This window comes from Triturus cristatus, chromosome 4_2, assembly GCF_964204655.1.
Source record: "Triturus cristatus chromosome 4_2, aTriCri1.1, whole genome shotgun sequence".
Classification (NCBI taxonomy): Eukaryota; Metazoa; Chordata; class Amphibia; order Caudata; family Salamandridae; genus Triturus; species Triturus cristatus.
The window spans coordinates 41,793,009-41,814,977 of NC_140586.1; the positions used below are offsets into that span (position 1 = coordinate 41,793,009).

Consider the following 21,969-nt stretch of genomic DNA (forward strand, 5'->3'; position numbering starts at 1 on the left):
GTTCCCCCCACCCCATGACCTCCTCGGATTCCCTGAAGGCCACCCTCCACCAGTGCCCCTCATCGCGCCGTAGTTCCCCCACCCCATGACCCCCTTTCAGATTTCCTCACTGCCACCCTCCACCAGCGCCCCTCATCTCTCCGTGGTTCCCCTCCACCCCGTGACCTCTTCCTCGGATTCCCTCACTGCCACCCCCCACTAGTGCCCCTCATCTCTCTATCGTTCCCCCCATCCCTTGACCTCCTCCTCGGATTCCCTCACTGCCACCCCCCACCAGTGCCCCTTATCTCTTCGTTGCCCCTCTATCATATCAATTTCATTTGTTGTATAGCGCTACTCATATCAGTGTAGGGTGTCACAGTAATTTACATAACAGCACACGTTATACAGGGACAATAAATCAGTCTACGGGGAATGTCACATAAGACTATGAGGATTACAAGGTGTAGAAATCACGTCATTCATACTGGTGGGCAATATATTTTACAAGAGTTAGGTCTGGAGAAGCACAAAATCAGGATTTAAAGAGTACTCCAGTGGTTGGGGGTTGGCTTTACTGATAAAAATGTATAACTGCCCAAATAAACTCTTTTTAGCAACATTAGAATAATGAAAGACTGGAGAAGTTCTAACTATATCACAACACAAAAAAGCGAAGTATGTATGCAGCTCTTTGATGCCAGTTCATAGGCCACTGTCCTATGTTAGGATAGTAACTTCAGAACTGCAAGTAACACGAGGATCTCTGTGGCAAAGGTAGTAACCCACTGAGCTATTCCCATAAAATTCAGTTTATCTGCATTTAAAAACTACCAACAGACAAATGGTTGCTCTGCAGCAGGATCATAAATCATCAGTTATCTGAATTTTTGATTGTTGTTGTACATCGGTGGCATATTCACTGCGAGGGCCAAGGCTCATGTTTGGGTGGGCCAGGTTCATGTTTGGGTGGGCCTGGACCACCCGCTAGAACCGGGCCTGGTGTGTGCATGTGTCAGATTGTGTGTAAATGTTTCTCCGAGTTTATGTGCATATATTGTGTGTGTGTTCTAGTTTGTGGGCGTCTGTTATGTTCAGGTGTTTGTGTACGTTGTGTGTAAATATCATATTCCAGAATCTGTCTTTTTGTGATGTGTATACTCACACAGTGGCTTTGTGTGTATTGCGCTTGCATCTCTCAGAGTGTGTGTAAATGTTTCCCATGCACAATGTGCAGATAATGATGTTCTCCCGAATTGTGGGTATCTAAAATGTCCAAGAATTTGTGCTCGTGGTGCGCATATATGTGTGAATATATTGTATGCATCACGCTCCGAGTGTTAGTCTGTGTGTTTGTCCCCCAGACTAGTTGTGTGTATACTCTGCGCACCCCAACGGGGTTTGTATATTGTGTCTGTGTACTTTCCAGAGGCTGTGAGTACTGCATGTACATCTCCGAGAGCGGCTTGTCTTCCCCGGGGCGGGGCTTGCTGCCGCAGGCTCCTCCCTCTGGAAGTATCCACGGGACCTCCCAGCACCGGCAGAGGAGAGGCTGAGAGCGGGACGTGCGGACTTGCTGGAGCTGCGTGTGCGCTCCAGCCCGGGACCTTTCACTTTAACTTCCTTCAGGACCGGCCCTCGTCCCGCTATAACGCACCCCACCCCGGGACTCCAGGCCCTCCATGACCCTCCGCCGCCAGCAGCCTCCGGGGCTCGCCTCGTCGCAACCCCCGGACTCGGAGCTCGGTCGCCCGCCGGGAAGCTGGAAAGCGGTCGACATGTACCGGGCTCTGGCCATCTCCGGGGGCACCCTGCCCAGGGGATGCAAGGTAAGAGGCGGGTGTGAGAGGGACAGACCAAACAAGTGTGAGGAGGGGGGAGAAGAAGAAGTGTCGCTGTGCCCTACATCCACACGAAGGGAGCCTTATTACGTTTCAGAAGAAATAACTTTAATTCTGAGCGAGTCAGTAAAAGAACCGTTTTCAAGGTGACCCCAGCTTACAGTGCAAGCCATCCCGTGCCACCTCTGACATGTCTGGTGGTGAGAACCACGTTGTCCCTTTCTCCAGTCGTGTATATTCTGCCCCCTCCCTTATGTATCGGGTGCATCCTGCCCCACTAAACCCACCTTCTGGTTGCATTTGTCCCATGTCTTATTGGAAGGGACGCTGCCTAGCCTATCTGAATCCCCTTATGTCTGGTGTACAGGACTGCCTTGGTACCCTTATGGTGCCACTCCGCTTGTCTATCCCTTACCCTCTTCTGATGTTTAAATGTGCACTTGCCTAATTAAAGGGCTAGATTGACTCAAACCACTGATTTCTTTAGAGCTTCGGGCTGCCCCTTACCGTGCCACTTTCGATGTTTGGTGATGTATGTTATAGTGTTGACTGTTTAGCACTTCATACCCCTTGCGAGTCTTAAAGCGCTTTCCTCGTGGTCCCGATACTCCGTTTGTACTGTAGGGACGGTAGAGTGCTGTTTTTAGGGTGGTCTGTGTGGTACTGCACTTGCCCCATGGCTACTTCCCAGTCAAAGCTCACTTCCGCAGATTGCGAAAGTGTAATGGGGAAGTCTCAGAGTACCGCTGGGTGAGGGAAGTTATACCTGCCGCGCCTCTGCACATTTACTTTCCAAGTGTGTTCTGTGTGAAGGAAGGAAGTCATGTTTATTTTGGACCTCTGTATAGCGCTGCGCATTGTTGCTTGGTTATTTCACAGCACTCAATAGATCCAGCTGCACTTCTGAGTGTGATGTAGCAGGGGTTCATTAACGGTGGAGCACAAACCCTGTTGGATATTCTTCGCTCGCCAGCATCCCTCCAGTGGTTTAGTCAAAAGCCACTCTGAATAACTCAATTTTTAGACTTTTTCTGAAGCACGGGTATATAGATGGGTTCTGCCCTCCAGGACGTGCGCAGCGCATAACCATACCCTCCTTGGGACCTGCCTGTGTGTTTTTAATCTCTTGAACCTGTGTTTGGTGATCTGGAGTGATCGGCGACATAACGCAAAGTAATCCACCCTCCCCAAATGCAGAATGTGAGACAGGGCCCCTGAGTCTAATCTCACATATATTCTGGTCTTGTGCTGATTGAGCCCCCACCTAATAAGGGTTGTGGGCCCTCTGCACTCAGGGGCTTAGCCTGAGACCCTAGGTGTGTTGTAGCTGGTGGTCGATTCCTGATTGGGGCTAATGACCGGGGGAGGGACAAACGTTTTTGTCTACCCTAGGAGTTTTATCTAATGAGCTTTAAGTACAGTACATATAACGTTACACTTTATCCTGCTTGTACAGGATGCCACTGATGTGTCTTCAGTGCTGGTTTATGTTACATGTGTTTACGTCTCAATTGGAGATGTAATGTAGCTGGTGCTCGCACGGTCTAGGGGTGAATATAACTTAGCACATTTTTTCTGCTGTCTGCAGCAGAGACCCACAAACGTCTGCCGTGTGTTGGATTCGCCTTTCTATGGATGAATGACGCTAAGGGGAAGGGTGAGAGATCGGCTCGGGTCATGTTTTCAGTTGTAACATGGTTTGCTGTTTGTAACAGTACTCAGGTGACAGATATTTGGATGTATATCAGCAAGGCTACAACCTGCAAATCACTTGTAGGACCAATTCAAGATTATGTGAAAAGGTGAAAGCAGCCAATCCCAATTCTTATACGTTTGTGGGTGTTCTGCAGAGTGTGCTGACAGCTGAACTCTGGTTGGATGTTTAGGCTTGTGCCACGAAGTGTGCTGCTAGCCAGCCACCTGTCGATCGTGCTTGTTTGTGTTTTGCAAGGGATCACGGTCAGCCATTCACCTGTCAGATCTATTGGAGTTTAATGGATGTGTGGTGTCAGCCAATCTCCTGTCAGACATGTATGGGCCTGTTCCACAGTGTGTGCTGGCTGCCAAACACTTTTCTGTTTTTAGGGTTGTTCCACAGAGGTGTGCTGCTAGCCAGCCACCTGTTGAAGATGCGCGAGTGTGTTCTGTAGGGGTTTGTTGTCAGCCATTTGTCTGTCGGGCATGCCTCCGCCTGTTCCGCGGGGGTGTGCAGTCAGCCTAACTAACACTTTTCAGATATTTGAGGTTATAGCAAAACGAGTGGATCCCTGAGCAAAGTATTCTTAATATATGATCACATTTCAAATCCTTAGTCCATATACTATAATATCAAATGTTAGTCTTTGGTCTTTATTTTCATCTCCTGTATTTTCAAGAAGACTTGTTTGTACATAATTCAGTTCTTTGACACAGTCAACACGTGTGTCGTCTATAGGGTATTACCCAAAGACTTCCTCAGGGCTGTAACAAACAAATATGGAACCAATTACAATTTCCCACTACTATAAACCTATGATAGCCGGCCTAACCTCCACCAACAGATAAGAAAAAGACAAAAGAAAAGATATAAGAAAAACACCCAATGTGTGCACATAGCATATTAAAATCCAAACAGATAAGACCTTATTATCCTTACAGATCATCATTCTATAGTGATCCAGTGACGCAAATATTATTTCACCATGTGGAAAGAATCCCGAACATCAAGAAACTATATCAAACTTATCACCTCACACCATTGATTTGAGGAAACAAACATCTGTGCCCAACAAGCCTGGATCTACTATCATCGCCATCCTATTTCTTTTACTTGTGGGAACGCACTCACCCTAGACTGCTATTTCAATGTTGGAAATCACGAGCAATCTTCCCTTGACAAATATGGCCACACTGAATTCTAATTCAAAGAAAAACAAAGCTTATTGTAAATTCAATTCAGCTATCTATTTTAATGTGTATCTTATTGGTCTATTTCAATATTGGCTGACTATATTGATTTCATGGATATACTTACCAAGTTCAGTTCATATAGTAAGCGTTAGTATACATAATCATCCATCAGTAGTGAAAGTTCCTCAAAATTAGAAATTCACGATCAGTATTCCCCGAATAGTTGTAGCCACAAGATATCCAAGTTCAATTGTCATAAAATATAATGTTGATCTAATCGTCAATCAATAATAGAATTCCTCATTTAAAACATATATATAAAAAAGGGAAAATCCCATGTTGGTCCTGAAATTTGTGCCTAATACCTCGAATCAAATCCAAAACTAAAGTGAACAACAGACACTCCTATCTATTAATATCAACCATATAACCCAAATTCTTTCTCCCAAAATCATAATACCTAACTTGCATAATATCAACCAATATTCGTCATCCCACCTTCACACTATGTTTAAATTGCACAACGAGTATTCTTGTGAAGGCTACACCACAATCAACTCATTATCGGGCATATCGTTTTCACATATTTCTCAATACCCAATCGGTATTTCGTTTTATTAAAACTATAAAAAAGGGTGGATTAATTCTTAAAAACTTAATATTTCATTCGTAAATAACATGTTACGGTGTATTCGGTTATTTCAACACTCACCCGTGATATCGGCGCCAGTGATCACAGTGAGTAATGCCGGCATGGACTTTGGCGTGTTGCGTCCGCACCATTTTGCAGAAGGTATTTATTCTTGCACATTACCGCAATAGGAAAGGGACTAAAGAAACTCCGGCCCAAAACCTTCAATCTTATGTAAGCGCCATCTTGAAACAGTGTAATGCTCAAAGTAATAATATTTCCTAAGCTAAATATTCGCCCAGTAAAACCATTTCTTGACTGATCCGCCACCTATAATCAGAGGACCAAAGCCTATATTTAACCACTCGTCTTTATATCATGTCAGACAACATACCCATTCAATTAAAACCAGAAACATATATTATTAAAACGCGCTCATATTAAGCGCAATAATATTCCGACCTATATTAAACCGCGCTCATATTTCTATTATACCACTTCATCCAAATATTTTTTCTCACCTCCAAAATCACAGGACAGAGTAAGAGCCTCGACCACAAATTAAACACCAAAGTAGAGTAAATTGTCTCATTCTTCAGAATACTCGACTGAGCAAACTACCAACAGTTTCTTACAATATGTAAATGCACATATACAGTGCATATACACCCATGACACAGACATATTGCTGATATAAATCCAATCAATTGTTAACACATTATAACCACATATCTCATGTCCAATGTACACATATTGAGATAAACTTATTTATACAATCCTGATTTGCAATTGAGGGAATTAAGCATTCTCTGTCATTACTCCTTATAATTATGTCACATACATTTATTTCCATAGCAAAAGAGCCTTACTGCCACATCTGATGCAATTGTATTGACAGTTTTGATAGATGTATATTATCAGACAGCCCATTATTGATGTTCTAGTATTGTCCACAATTTTCTAGATGAAACCTCACCCTTCTACTAATTGCATTCAGTATCCGAGGGCCAGTAAATGCACAGATTGAACAGCAGTATACAGTAATTTTCATGCATTCAACATCCCAGGAAATACTGTAACTCGGAGTCAATATTAATCCCCTGTTCTACGGCTCAAAGTTTTAATATCCATCGCGCCTCGCATTGGTGAACTCGGAGTTCTCTATTACCTCCCCAGCTGTCACTAAGTATGTTTTCTATACCATGGAAAGTAAAAGATAGACTATCACTCTGACTTGGACATTCACGTGCATGATTAACTAAAGGATATCTCAAATCCAATTTTTTAAGGGCTCTAAAATGTTCTGATATACAATCTTTTAAGCATCTAATTGTACTGCCTATGTATACCTTTAGCGGTACAAAAGGGGGTGGTGATGGACGGAGCATCAGAACCAATCAAACACTCACACCCAGTCAACAGATCTGGGTTTGATCCATCACCGTTCTTTAGCCCACTCTGCCACCCCAGTTCAGACATGGCCATATGCAAATCAGTCTGACCCTGTGCCTCATGGGAACAGTCCAGCCCGAACTGCCATGTCTTCCCTGAACCGGAAACCAGCTTCCTAGGACCGGTTTCTGGCATTTCAGCCGTCTTCAGCCAGGCTTGCTTGAATCCAGTGGCAAAGTGAGCAAGGGACTCACGTCTGAGCATACCCTGCCAACTTATGGCGAACAAAGCGGTACAAAAGGGGGTGGTGATGGACGGCGCATCAGAACCAATCAAACGCTCGCACCCAGTCAACAGATCTGGGTTTGATCCATCACCGTTCTTTAGCCCACTCTGCCACCCCAGTTCAGACATGGCCATATGCAAATCAGTCTGACCCAGTGCCTCATGGGAACAGTCCAGCCCGAACTGCCAAGCCATGCCTTCCCTAGACCGGAAACAAGCTTCCTAGGACCGGTTTCTGGCATTTCAGCCTTCTATGTATACCTTTAAACATTTACACCGAATAGCATAAACAACATATTTCGTTGAGCAGTCAGTATGTTGATAAATCCTATATTTGACTGAACCGTTATATTGAAAGTCTGTTTTGTCATTCTCTGCGAATCTGCACATACTACAATGGCCACACCTAAAAGATCCCATATTGAGTTTGTGTAGCCAAATACGTTCACTGGTATTTATCTTTGGGTAGCTTGAACTAATTAAGCTACGGAGTGTAGTGCCCTTACGATACGAGATTCTTGGATGTTTATGGATATGTGAACTTATAGTTTGATCTGAAGTTGATAGGTGCCAATGCTTTTTGAGTACGTTATAAATCTTATGGGACCAGGGATGGTAATTGGTCACTAGTCTCACGCACTGCCCACTGCTCTTATCTCTCCTAACTTTAGTCTTCAGGGAGTCATGTCTCCGTAGTTTCAATGATCTTTGTTTCGCCTTGCGTATGGTGTCAGTGTCATAGCCTCTAGCTAGAAATGTTGACTCCATATCCCTAGCACAATTAATGAAATCCTCATCATTGCTACAATTCCTACGCGCCCAGCACAGTTCCCCATACGGTATTGCATTTGCTTGGGCTTTTGCGTGAGCACTTGTTGCATAAAGTGTTGAATTACATGAGGTACTTTTTCTGTAAGGATATTTGGGGATGTTCGACCGAAGTGTGCTGCTGTTCAGTCAACCGTTTAACATGTTTGGGTGTATTCTGCAGGCTGCACTGTCAGCCAAACCTCTTTTAGAAGTTTAGGTTGTTTCACAGAGGTGTGCTACTAGCTATTGACTTGTTGAGCTTTTTCCACAGAGGTTGTGCTTTCAACCAGTCACATATCTGATTTGTTTGGGTTTGTTACACATATATGTGTAATCATCTAATGGCCTGTTAGAAATGTTTGGCCCATTTCTGCGGGGGTTAGCTGTCAGCCAGTTGCTTGTCGGCCATGCTTGGGTAAGTCTGGTGGAGTGTTTTTTGGCAAGACCATCACCTGTGGGACAGGTTTGGTCGTGTTCCACTGGGTGGTACCTGGGTTTGTTTTGTGGTGGTGTGCTGTCAGTCCGTCATCTTTTGGATGTGTGCTGTCAGCTGATGTTCAGCCTTTAGGGGTGGGTGCTCATGGGGATAAGCTGGATCCAAGAGGCCTATTAAGTTAAGGATATTTCTGAGTGTATTTTTAGGTCTGGAGTTAGCAAAGACCTTATAATTTTAATTTTCAACTTGCCCTCTTTATCTATTAGTCTGTTATTGTGCCGTTCACACGTTTCTTCTGCCCATTGCAGGGGCGTAACACAGGCCCCCACAGTGCGGGGTGGGGGGGCAGCTCCAGTGAGCCCCCTCAACACAGCACTCAGGCTGCAGAGTTCCTGATTGAGCCCAGCGGGGGACCCTCCACGTGGCTTGCAGGGAGGCCCCTTCGAATTTCATTATGCCAGTGCCCCATTGCAACATGGAGCAGTGAGTCTGGACGCCTCGGCCATTGGTTAACTTCACTGTAACTGATGGCATTCTGCTCTTCCACAAGACATTCACATACAAAATGTTTGCCTAGCCTGGCACATCTCTAAGCAATAAAGTTTTACAAAATCATGGCTAAGGAAGACCAGCATTAACAAAGGCAGAAGGCTGGCAGCTAACGTGAGAGCTGCTGGCTTCGCCAATGTTTGTTTTTCTTTCAGCCGCCTGCCTCAAGCAGACCATTTCCTCTTGCACTGTTGGGAATGCTGCCTTCTCCTCTCACCACAGGCTGTTAACAATAGAAAGGCCCGTTTGTTGTAAGACAATGGCACCAGCCACGTGCTAGAAAAGGCCTCTTCAAAAGCAAAACAACAATAACCTCCATCAAAAAGTGAGTGATCAAATGAGCAAGCTGTGCAGCATTAAGTGTTGCTGGCGCCCTATATGTGGGCATCGGGACCGAATATTGTGAAGTCAAACCAATCTACTGGTGCGTATTTCGGGGTTCGGCCTGACTTGAAACAAACTACCTAAGTATCCAGCTTCACAACAAACTGAAATAACAAAAGGCAGCACAATGAACAGGCACTGCAAGCTTAAAACACACCAGCTCCCCTTCTTCTCCCGGCAGACGGGTGCAGCTGTACACTGCACCTGCCTGCTGGAGAATATCTGCCCCTCTGTAAATGCAAGCAGGCATCCCTAGGAGGTGGTTTGAAGCCGCTGGTCTGTCCTTCAAGGCTGCGCATCCACGGTGCAGGCACAAGTTGGTGCCTGCACTGCAGAGAGCACTGTTCTTTGGTAAAATGCACCTAGTGCCGATATGCTTGCCACAGACCAGGACCTCACTATACGAATGTCATGTGGCCCTGTGGTGACAGTCTTGTTGTTTTGAGGTGCTGTTAATAGCAGGAGCTATTACGCATCTGTGTCTCATCTTATTAGCTTTGTAAGAGACATGTTGAGGCAGCCTTCTCTGATATCCAATATTTGAACCTCCAGTTACAGATGGACATGTGCAGCAGGTGCTTTAATCCGGTGGACTGCCGTCACCCATGTATCTGCCTAATTTATTTTCCTCATTTGCTGAATGTCTCAACCACATTGTCCGGAAAGTGGTGTGAGTTGTCATTTGTATAAAATACTGTGTTTATTGGCATTGCTCTGCTCTTTCCTCCTCCTGTCACTCTCTGAAGCCTACCATGAGTGTAACTCGAAAGACCCAGATGTTGCCCACCCCTGATAAGTCAGTTGTGCAGTGTTTCTCCAACGCATGTCATGTATTCTTCACTCGCTTTGTTGACAAAGGCTTGAAATGAGGTAGCGTATCATACATTAAAGTGCACACGCAAACCGCGGGGCCTCAGGACACTGCTTTGCAAGAGATGTTTGGGGTTGCCGTCTTGCTCCATGTTGGCGAGACACCATTGTTCGAGGCGTGGGCTTTCGTTTGGACCTTATGGCTTCTGAGAGTTTTGGTCTCTACTTGCATCAATTGAACGCCCCTCAATAACAGGATTTGTATACAGGAGACCGGGTGTCCTGCTGCTGACATGCTGCAAGATGGCCACAATCTGCGTCATCCATGTAAGGTGGACTGCTTCCCGTGACCTCTACGTGCCTCTCGGGCCAGCTCATCTTGCCTAGATAGTGTGGTGTCCCATGAAGACCACAGACATCTAAAGGTACAATTACTTGGGTATTTCTCATTAATATGAACTTGGTGGTGCTTAAAATTTCATTAATCATTCCCATGGGATAGCTGTATCTTTTAATCTTGGACTGTTGGTGAGCCCTGGTACCTTTCAGAAGTTCCATGCAGGTTGTACCTTCAGGATCTCTTTGGTCATTTGAATTTAGGTTCTGTGATGAAAACACAAGAGTGGATTTGATGTTCCTGGCTGGGGACTACTGTGTAGGGAGTCTGGACTTGAGGAGGGACTTTACTTTGCCACGGTAGATTTCCTGCCTACTGTGCAGCGGCTTGACGTTGATTGTATTGTCTTCTGGGAGCTTGTGTGGAGACCTCAAGGCTAGTGTGGCGTGGTCATCTGCTCTTCACCCTATGAAGACTCTTAAACGGAGGAGTCGGAATCTTCTACAGCGTTGTCTGTTTATTGGGTAGTCCTGTTTGCAGAATGTGGCAGTAGTCCAACGTTGCCTACCATTTAGTAATCCTCATTTAGGAAGAGCAGAAACCTCCATGAGCATGTTCGCTTCAAAATGGCCCATTTATTCGCTGCAGCATTAAGAACTGAATGCAGCCACAGTCTCACGCTTTTTGTAACATGTCACTGTGTCGCTTGTCTTTAAAAGCTGCTCAGCACTAGAAACTGAACTTCCACCCATAACAGTATGTTCAAAACAGTCAGATTTTTCAGCTAGAAATATTAACAAGCATTGGCATAGCCAATAGGTCTCGCTTTTGGGAGCTTGTAAGTATTTAGGTATGCAGCACAATATTCTTAGTGCAACAACACCAACTGTTGCATGGCTAAACACTTATAAGGTCCCAAAGGCGAGAGCTATTGGCTATGCCAATGCTTGTTGGTGATGTTGTCGGTGTGAATAAGTAGTGTGCCGATAAATTCCTCTGCATACATGTGCCAGTACTGTTGGCATACGTGTTCTCTATGAGCGCCTTTGATACCGCCTCTCTGTGCAAGAAAGCCTTTTAGGAATGTACAAGTGTCATGAAGAAGGCACCTAGGTGCTATTAAAGTGACCAGATTTCACATAGGCCTTGATATAACATAAACTTAGGCTGCGAGGAGAAGAGTTCTCAAAGCCTTTCCAAAGGCATAGTGATCTTCAAAAGTGGTGGTCCAGTTTGTTCCAGAGTAACACTGCGTGCACTGATAATGCTTCTCTTTCTAATCCTGCTTTCTAAAAATTAGGGACAGAAAGAAGGACGAAATACCATGATAAAAACGGAACTAAAGGAACTACAGCAAGACATTTTTCAAAGCAGATGGGGTAACTTAATAGAAGGCTTGGTTACAAACACGCAGAACCCTAAACTCTCTATGTGGCGTTAATTGAGAAGCCACGGTAATTATGAAATGCTGAAAGTAAGCAATCATTGTCTTTTTTGACCTTAGAGAAGCCTTACCAAAGCATTGTGCAATTGTTTCAGGCTTTTTGATAATGAAGAAGAAAGGCAAACAGACACAACTAGTATAATGTATCGTCAACAAACCCAAAGTGATCCTGAATTTTTTATGGTAATCGGTCAATGAACGGTATCCAGCCTGATGGGCTATTGGAAGGACTACCGCTTTGCCTGGGAAACACCTGTGCTGGCCTACCTGTGTGCATCCCTTTGGTCTCCCCCAGTGATCTTGTGAGGCTTGTTGGCTTCCCGGGGCTGATGGGCAGAAGCAAGTGGTGAACGCTTTCTTCCTGGTTGTACTGTGCTGGGAAGCGCATGACGAGGGCTGGTGAAAGGGCCCTTGGTGTGTGGATCAGCAGGAGGGGAGAGCTTGTTAAGGAAGTGCTCTCTCTCCTCCCCCTGGCAGATGGTGAGTGTGTGCACCCCCGGTGATGTGCGGTGCCCTCCACAGTGAAAGTGCGTGGTGGAGGTTGGAGCACTAGTTTGTGCAATTGCCAAGTGCGGGGGAAGTGCTCCGTTTTTGGGAGAATGGCTGTTGAGCCAGCATGCGTCCATAGTCTGGGGCTGAGTGCACCAAGTCGGAGTGCCCTGGCTGCGAGGAGCCGATGCGATAACGGAACAAATGCAAGTTCCTACAGCATGGCGTTTAATTCTACGGAACGCTATGAAATTTAATCCAGACAACGTATGTCTGGGTCAAGTGAAAGGCAGAAGAGACAGCATTTTACAACAACAAAGACGCACTACTACAAAATAAAACTATGGCATACTTCGATCCTGCCAAGGAGGCAAAGCTAAAATTAGAAGTCAGCCCCATCAGACTAGGAGCTGTCCTACCTCAACACATTGGAAGTGATGAATGAAGGCCAATTACCTTGGCAAGCAGTGCACTAACCAGCACAGAGAAATGCTTTGTGCACATAGGGAAGGAGGTGCTTACCATCAAATTGGGTGTGCGCACACTTCCACCTGTATGGATGGTACTTCAAAGTAACCACCAACTCCAAACCCCTCATACCACTGTTCGCTGGCACAACTCCCCATCCTCCGCTGATGATTGAAAAGTGGTTTCCCCCTGCCCCCCCATCTTCAGAAGTATCAGTTCACTCTAGGGTACAAGCATGGATGCACCAACGCGGCTAACTACCTCTCACAGCACCCTAAGTCTGAACAGTCAACAGCAGCGTGTGCAGAAGGAGCTGACGAATGTGCATAATGCATCACCACTGGGTGAATCTGCACAAAGCTTGCAAATCGCTGACATACGCAGTCACATACTTGTACCAAAGTGGGGGAGAGAGAAGAAAAAATGTGAAGTACTGCTGTTGGCCACAGGAGGCAGTGAAGTTTAATTTACCTCTATGGTAGAAGCCGGTAATGTAGGAGGAAGAGAGCGGAAATTAAGATGGCACTCTGTGGATCGAGGAACGAACTGGCCAGAAATGTAGGTAAGTTCCAGGTATTTTGAAGCAGAAATGAGACGTGAAGAAATTGTGTGGTATGAAGAGAGAGTATTAATGTACTCCCGTGAGAAGCATAAGCTAAGAACTGCTTGTGTTCAAGACTTCCATTCTTGCGTTGGAGTTACGAGTTGAGACACTTTCGTACTCCGAACCACTGTGTTGATAGTGGCTGAGGGTGAAGAAGCCCCGGTGAGTTGATTAATTTTAGTGTGCCGGTTCTCTCTCGGGCTCAAACGCTTGTGCTGTAGAGCGCTCAAGCTTAAAGACGCTCGTGCTGGGAGGTTGCGTTACCCTCTGTAAGTCGGCCATGAAAGTGATCGCGATCAAGCACGGCGAGCGGCCGCGAGAAGCGATCTGTGGTGGGGCAGGGGGAGAAGCGGGAGTTGTGTGACGGAGGGAAGACAGATGGCGGCTGCGCTCGCACGCAAGCTTGAGGCCACCAAAAGCCTGTGGTGGCACTTTCAAAAGCCGCTTACTAAATGTCTCACAGACAGCGCATGCGCTGGCTCAGGCGAGACCTAAAAAAAACAAGGCTAGTGCTGTTCCCTGGAAGATGTAAGATTTTTTTTTTTCCTGTGTTCAGCTTGTCCCTGTTTCTAGTGCCGCAATTGGAGAGGAACGGTTTGAACTACTTAAGAGAGGTACCGGGCCACTCTAGCGCTTCCAGCAGCTGGTCACTTGGGCTTAGTGGTGTTTGTGTCTTCTAATGCCGCATGGTTCAAGCGCATGCACGCTGTTGCAGGCGTCTTGAGATGAGACATGGTCCTCCATGGGGTGCACTGACTGCATGCCAACTCTTATGTGGAGGCATAATCTGTGTGCCACCCATCAGGTTGTTTGCATTTGACCCCACAAGCCTTTTTATAGAAGAGCCTCTGAAGGCATCTGCACCCTCTTTTGTAATACCAAAGTTTCCTTAGGGTTTTGCATTTTTTCACTTAATTTTTGAGAAACTGCAGAGAGCCAGTATTGTTACCACCTTTAGAGTGGTAAGGGCATAAAACAGGCTATAGGGTCAAGAATGTGGGTTCCTAGCGGCCCTTTCTATCATAAAGATCATGATATTCATCTGTTTCATGTTCACTTGAGCCAGCTTATGCCATTATTTCTCATAGCGGCAACACACACTTCTAGACGTTATGACACAGTGCCGTCCACAACTCTATTCAGTAGGAGAAGAAACTCTGCATATTCGGGATGGTGGAAGCTGCAAGAGTGGTGAAGCCGAGCAAGAGGCTCAGAAAGAATGTTGACCTTTCTGTGTCAGTGGGTGCCCTTGTGTGTCTCCAGAAGTCCTGCTCTTGGGGACCAAGAGTATGAGAGTAAAGATTGCCTTGAACGTCCATTTGTCGCTAAAATACGCTGCCGCGATTTAAGCAGGTGTTGCCCATCCAGAATGTTGTATGGAAGAGGATGTGACCTCGCTGTTGGTGAGTTTGAGTTGAGAGTGAGATGAGTTTACAGGCATTCCTTTGATGTAAAGGTGTGCCATTATTTAATCTGTAGAAGACACACAAATTATGGATGGAATGCGCAACAAATTTACCACTCACCCCAGTCAAGAGATCTGGGTTAAATCCATTGGTTTTTTTGCTCACCATGCCACCTCAGTTAGGATCCAGCCATATGCAAATCAGTCTTGACCCTGTTCCTCATTGGAACAGTCCAGCCCAAACTGCCAAGCCGGGTCCTCTCTCGACCAGAAACAAGGATCCTAGGACCTTTTGTCAGTGTATCACCCCTAATCAGCCAGGACAGCTTGAATCCAGTGACTTGTGGAGCCTGGAATCCACATCTGGGCATACTCTGTGCACTTATGGAGAGAAAGCAAAAGAGATACAAATGATGGACGGAATGCGGAAAAAATCATTCACCCCTAGTCAAGAGATCTGGGTTAAATCCATTGTTCTTTTGCTCACCATGCCACCCCAGTTTAGACCCAGCCATATGCAAATCTATACTTAATCTGTGGCATTTTAGAAACCTGATATTGGTCCAGTCTTGCCATCCTACGATGCACACCCTTGATTTAAATGAACATTTGATAAGTTTACAAACAACTGGAAATTAAGAGGAGTGTGGGAATTCTCCAAACCTCCTGTCTACACGGCAGACAGGACAGGTCTTTCTCCTGTTAAGTTTGTAATCTGTCTCCGGGCGCAATGCTGCCTCCTTAGGTGGGCATCACCTTGCTCAAGGCAACAGACACCTTGCGACGTGTCACAGCACACATCAAACCAGAGGCTGCACCCACCCTGAACAAAGCACTCGTGCACCACATATTCGAGTATGAGCCTGTGCACAAAACTGGTCGCCTAGGCACAACACATGCCTTTGCACAACAGAACGCAAAGGCAGAACCCTGTTCATACACCTAGCAGTGCTCAAATATGTAACTAACGGGTTAGGAGGTCCCCCCAGAAACCGCTTTTGGCCGATGGGTATGCATCCTGCTGGCTACACCCTTCAAACCCCACGGCGACACGCCTGTACGCCAGCTGGGGCGTAACGCAGGCCCCTGCAGCGCACGGGAGGCCCCAAACCTCGAGGGCCCCAACCCTCGAGGGTCCCCCATACCCTTCAAAGATGCCCCCTATTCACCCAAAGGCCATTGAAAAGTTCTATAATGCAGGAGACTCAGTGGCCCCATCTCACATCCTGCAAGGGGGGGGGCGGGTGCATCCTAGTGCGTTACGCACTGACACTATTGACTATGCACAGTTCCTAGACACTGGTCCAAGATGGAAACCTCGAAACGGTCTGGAGGGTTCTTCTCGGACAACCCCCCCCCCCCCCCCCCCCCCATGCGGGCTTATTTATTCATGTGTTGCTTTGTTATAGGGACAACGTCAACCAACGGGGGTTCAAAGCTCAATACATAAGGGGTGGGGATGCGAGGCAGGAGTCAACCAAGCTTCCATTGGAAACATACCAAAGCCCTTATTATTTACGAAGGTGTTAGAGCATGGGACGATTTAAGTTACAAAGGTATATAAAGGAGATGAAGGCCCGTTGACATGAGTACACAAAACCTTGTGCAGTGGGGCATATGTCAACTTGTTGTTGTTCAGCACGTCTAGTTCATCAGGAGATGACAATTGTATATTTTTTTATATAAAACAATTCTTTCCCAGCACAAGCTGAACAACTAGAGCTGCACTAAAATAATGTTTAATCCTATATTTAAGGATTACAGATGTTCTCATTCTTTAGCGAGCCCAGGCCTCCTCCTGCTGCACCGATGCGTCACCGACCCAGCTTGCAGTGTGCTGCTCACCGTCACAAAATATGGGTCGGATCTCACTCAAGCAGAGGAAAGATCTGTTTGTTGCGGCTGCGCTTGGGCCCATCTCTCGTCTGTTTGCCGAATATTCCCACAATGCGCAGTTGTTCCAATTCATGGTCTGTGCGGTAACCAATCCCATCACCCCCCCCCCCCCCCCTTTTTTCGCCGTGGGTTTTGTGGTGCGCAGAGAGGCGTTCAGTCTTCAGCTGTGCTCCGTGTGAGGCACAGCTTCGTCCATCTGGGGCCCGGACGACGTTCCGATCTGACATCAAGAATAGAAAGGGCGCAACTTTAATTTCTAACCGTTGTCCAAACTTTGGGGGAATCTTCCGCAGATCTGAACGCACCAGGAGTAACGTTTTCGGGCTTAAATTTGCTGCCCCTTGTTTTTCTCCTTCCTGACTGCCCCCGCCACGCACTCTTAATGCACAGATGCCCCAGCCTTCCACTGGGGGAGGGACGGACTCCATGTCTACTGTCTTGCACTAACCATCTGCCGCCTCTTTTAGGCAAATCTTGTTTTCAGCTGGAGATGTCAGACGTAGACTCCGAGCCGCATAATTTTACTACAGGGTTTCTATTTCCATAAAACAGCTGAGACCCTCATGAGACGTATGCCCTAGCCGTTCTCCCTCCCTCCACCTCCCTCCCCTCGACCCACGGATAGCCCCTTGCAAGGGGACTCCTCGAGGCCGCCGTGGGTGTGGTGTGTGCTGCACCTCAAGAACTCGAGTGGACTTTTCAACCTGGGGGCGTTGTGCCTCAAAATGCACCCGCTTCAGCAACCCTTCTTGCTGAGCAGCCCCCCCCCCCCTCCCAACCCCAAGGGCCCCTCCGCGCCCTGTGCAAGGTGTGCCCACTCCACCCACCCCTTCCGATGGGACACCTTGGCAGACATGTTGGACCTGTGCAGGTGCGCGAGGCGACAGCTGCCTCGAGCCCCGAGGAGCCAACGGTAATTATTGTTGTGAGGGGATTAGAGCCAACTGACAGCAGCCTGGCCCACCCATGGGTACCGTGCCCACAGCAGGAACTCCCCTCACCCACCCCAGCACAGCACTGAACACCTTCCCGTGCCCCTCAATAGCAGGGGGGAGGGGCAGGTACAGGCACCACACCCCACGAATCAACACCCGCAGACCCGCCCTTCCCCCCCCAATGCAGGGTGGAAGCAGGTACAGACCCAGTGCAGGGAACCCCTCTGGTCCACCCCCTCACCCGTCACAGATGAGGCAGGTACGGTGCCCGCAGCAGGGAACTCCTCTAACCCACCCCTGCCCTCACCCACGTCTGCACATGAAGTGACAGGTACAGTGCCCCGTGCAGAGAGAGTCCGTTTGCTGGTCTCTACAAGGAGTTGTACATTCAAAGGACAGGAACAAACCGGGGCCTGCAAGAAGGCTTGGCCCATCCTGGACCAAAACCGCTGCACCCTAGCGAGCCCTAAAGAGCAAACATTCAATGGTTCCCGTCTTGGTCGCATTTATTGTGTAACTAGAATCGGAAATATACACGTAGCCTGGTCCTATTGTTCGTAGATTAAAACATCCACAGCAGGGATCCGTATTTGACGTCTGAGTCGCCGGTTTGCATCCCGGCAGGCCACTTAGCCTTTCATCTTTCTGAAGATGATGTGTAGAATGTCTCGGGCTGTCAATGGCTCCAAGAGACACTGGATAATCCGCATTGCAAGTATTCTCGTTTGAGTAACACTTGCCTGTGTAGTCGTGCAACAAAACCGATATATATTATTGCATGGTATGGGCATGTCCCGAAAGAAGATAACTTTTATTCCCACGCGTGTACAGAGCGCGGGGTGGAGGGTCGGCATGATCGGACTGCTGTTTAACCAAAAATGAGAAGACCTGGGACGTACGCGCGTGCTCGGGTCGTCAAAATCCGCATCTCTTTAACCTGAAATGAGCAGACCTAGCTCCCAGGGTCCAGCTCACTTAGAGGGAAGGTAGTAAGGTAACGTAAAATGATTGCGGCCCTCCTGCGAAGATTGTGAGGGGCCCTCAGGCTCCCATATCTTGGGCTGAAAAGGGCCTCCTTGAAGCACCGCAGGGGGTTGGCTTGCGGCCCAGGCAGGAGGCGGCAGACGGCGCCCCCAACAGGCCGAAAGAGTCAGACCAGCTTATCTGTCTGGGCTGAAGGAGTGACGCCCGCTCCTAGAGGCCGAGAGCAGCACCAGTCAGCTGCGACAGAGGCTGGGGCCCCACTGCTGTTAATGTAGACTCTGAATAACCTGACTCCAGGGTTTGTGTGTGTGAGAGGTCCATACGGGAGTGTTGCTCCCTGGCCGCCATTGCGATGCAGACTCCTGAGCATAGGTGCCGCCTTGAAGGTTTCCAAAGCATTTTTCAAATGCAGGTTCCATGCGGTTGCATCTAAGTGGAAGGACTGTACATGCTTCCGTTTTTTGTGGTTGTACAGATTCATTGCTAACGCCGCATAATCCTGAAATATCCCATTGCTTCAAACTTTTAATACAAAAATAAATATATGTATGCAGCAGCATCTAACCGCTAGTTCAATAAATAGCTGCAAAACCGTGTCTAAAACGTATGCTCAGTAATATCAATTTACACATTTATTGTGCAATAAATGCAAGTAACAGCTATGTATCACTGGATTAAACCGAAACACAGCAGTGCATGTAGGATTCAATGAAAGCATATCACAGAAAGCAAATTCAGTCCAAGTCACTGTGTCTTGCTTGATAGCTAGCCAGTGGAAGGAAAAGGATAGCAAAGGGAAAGCAAAAAAAAAACCTAAAAAACCCTGCAGTAGCACAGTACCCATAATCCACACCACCCTCTTCTCCGGAGGAGAAGCTCTTCTATTGAGCACCCATACAAATTACAAATGCTCTTAATTCCCCGCATGAGCCAACTTGAACATTGCTACGGCAAGCAACTACGGTCTGCTTGCGACCAAGCTATACCTTTTTAAGAAGGCCTTGGCAGAGAAAGCAGACCTCTTCCTGGAGAACTAACTTAAGCTTCATGGGGAAGCCATACCCAGCCGGACATTGGACATAGTTTTTTTCCTCGTCTTTCCTTTGTGTTTCCTTCCCTTCCCCCCCCTCCTCCCCCCCTCCTTAGGTCGCTCCCACCCTATACTCTCACCGACACATGGCATGTTTTGGATTGTTGACCCTCGGCTGGTTTGTTTCTGTTTTTCACTTTGTCTGTTTTGTGCCCCTAAAGTACATTCCCCTTGGCCAGTATGCCTTGACACGATCTACATTCCTTACTCCTTTTTACCATTTCCCCTCTACCTTCCATTTCCCACTTGACGTGTGTCTTGGTCATGCTATGAGCTAATAACTCTTGTTATTATGTAATCACTGTTTTTCTCCTATGATTATACTTGGCTCCTGTAACTGATGTTAATTTTGTAACTGGTAACCCTCATGTAAAGCGCTCTGATACCTCTGGGTCTATCCAGTGCTATATAAAACTCTGAAAATAAATAAAAGCCCACCTAGACAGTCCGTCCGCGGCATTCGTGTACTTCCTCACTTACATGGAAGGCCTCTTTCTCAAGGTTCAATGGCTAAATCTAGAAAGAACAAGATACAATTTTCACCAAACTCAATGACTTTACTCTGAATCCCCCTGCGTCGTTGGTTTTTCAAATGCTGTTTTCCCACCACCAGGACAGTTCCACCAGAAATTGTATCGATTTTAGGATTTCTCGAGTGGAAACTGCACATTTTGAACTACGCCTTGTTGGGCCGTGTTTCGTGCCACAGCAGAACATGCGGCACTGGATGGCACCAGCCTTCGGTGGAACCCCAGGAAGCCCTGCCCCTGATATGCAAGCTTCTTCACAGGCGTCCAAAGTTTCATTTCTCTTTTCTGGCGTCAACAGGTACTCTATGGTACTCTTCATCTCTAGATCTCCTCGTCTTGGCTTTCCAGTGTCTGTACTCCATCTTCCATTTCTCCAACTTCATTTTGACAGACCGCAATCACTCTGGCACATGTGACTAGCGTCACTGACGTGGTCTTTTTTTTTTGTTTTGTTAATAACTGACTTGTAGAGAGATTTGAGAATGCAGCTCTGTGGGCGTTATGTTTCCGCTATCTCACAAAACAAAGTTGCAGGTATGCTTACCACACCGTAGGTGTTTGAATTGTAACTCTAAGTGATGATGAGCATCCTGGGGTGTGCTCCGCTCTCACTGTGCCCAAGGAACACCTCTCTCATGAAGCCCGAAGAGACAGGAACATGTTTGGGGTTACTTTTTAGTCTGAGCCAAGAGGATGTGGCTTCGCAGTTTGAGCTGGCTCGTGCTTTCTATTTTTTAAGTGAGGCCAGCCTGGTTTGCATGTGGTTGAATGTTGTCTCTTCAGAGAAAAGCAGAAGCAAAAAAAAATTACATGAAATGACGCAACGCACCATCATGTCCATCGGCAGTGACAGTAGAGGCAAATTTGCAAGTATTGTCTTCAGAATATTTATTCTTAGTGTTGTAAATAGTGAGGGCCAGTTTCCCTCTTCTGTTCACTCCTCCCCTATACTACCGTGCACCTGTTTGTTATATATTATTTTTTAACACATTGTGGATTTTTTTCTTTAATGTATAGCACCCGCTTGTCTGCTTTTGTCCTTTTTGACAAAAGACACACAGATGATGGACGGAATGCAGAGCAAATAAAACATTCACCCCCAGTCAAGAGATCAGAGTTAAATCCATTGTTCTTTTACTCCCCATGCCACCACAGTTTAGACCTAGCTATATGCAAATCAGTCTTGACCCTGTGCCTCATGGGAACAGTCCAGCCCGAACTGCCAAGCCATGTCTTTCCTGGACCGGAAACAAGCTTCCTAGGACCGGTTTCTGGCATTTCAGCCGTCTTCAGCCAGGATAGCTTGACTCCAGTGGCAAAGTGAGCAAGGGACTCACGTCTGAGCATACCCTGCCAACTTATGGCGAACAAAGAAAAACCAAAGGAAATGATGGACGGAGTGTTGAACATTGCAAGCACTCACCCCCAGTCAACTGATCTGGGTTTAATCCATCCCCGTTCTTTAGCCCACTCTGCCACCCCAGTTCAGTCATGGCCATATGCAAATCAGTCTGACCCTGTGCCTCATGTGAACAGTCCAATCCCGAACTGCCAAGCCATGTCCTCCCTAGACCGGAAACAAGCTTCCTGGGACTGGTTTCAGGGCACCACCCTTCATCTGCCAGGCTAGCTTGAATCCAGTGGCACAGTGAGCCCGGGACCCACGTTTGGGCATACACTGTGCACTTGGAGCGAGAAAACAAAAGGCACACAGATGATGGCCGGAATGCAGAGCAAATCAAACATTCACTCCAGTCAAGTGATCTGGGTTAAATCCATTG

General features: G+C 47.0%; 1 protein-coding gene across 1 annotated transcript in view; it reads left to right on the plus strand.

Moving 5' to 3' along the window:
* The first annotated feature begins 1,518 nt into the window (after positions 1 to 1,518).
* The window catches only part of TAMALIN (trafficking regulator and scaffold protein tamalin), a 53,067-nt gene continuing 32,616 nt past the window's right edge, over positions 1,519 to 21,969 (plus strand). Inside the window, exon 1 of the mRNA XM_085600351.1 lies at positions 1,519 to 1,808. Coding sequence (XP_085456477.1) covers positions 1,662 to 1,808 — 147 coding nt within the window. The 5' untranslated portion in view covers positions 1,519 to 1,661. The remainder of the gene's footprint in view (positions 1,809 to 21,969) is intronic.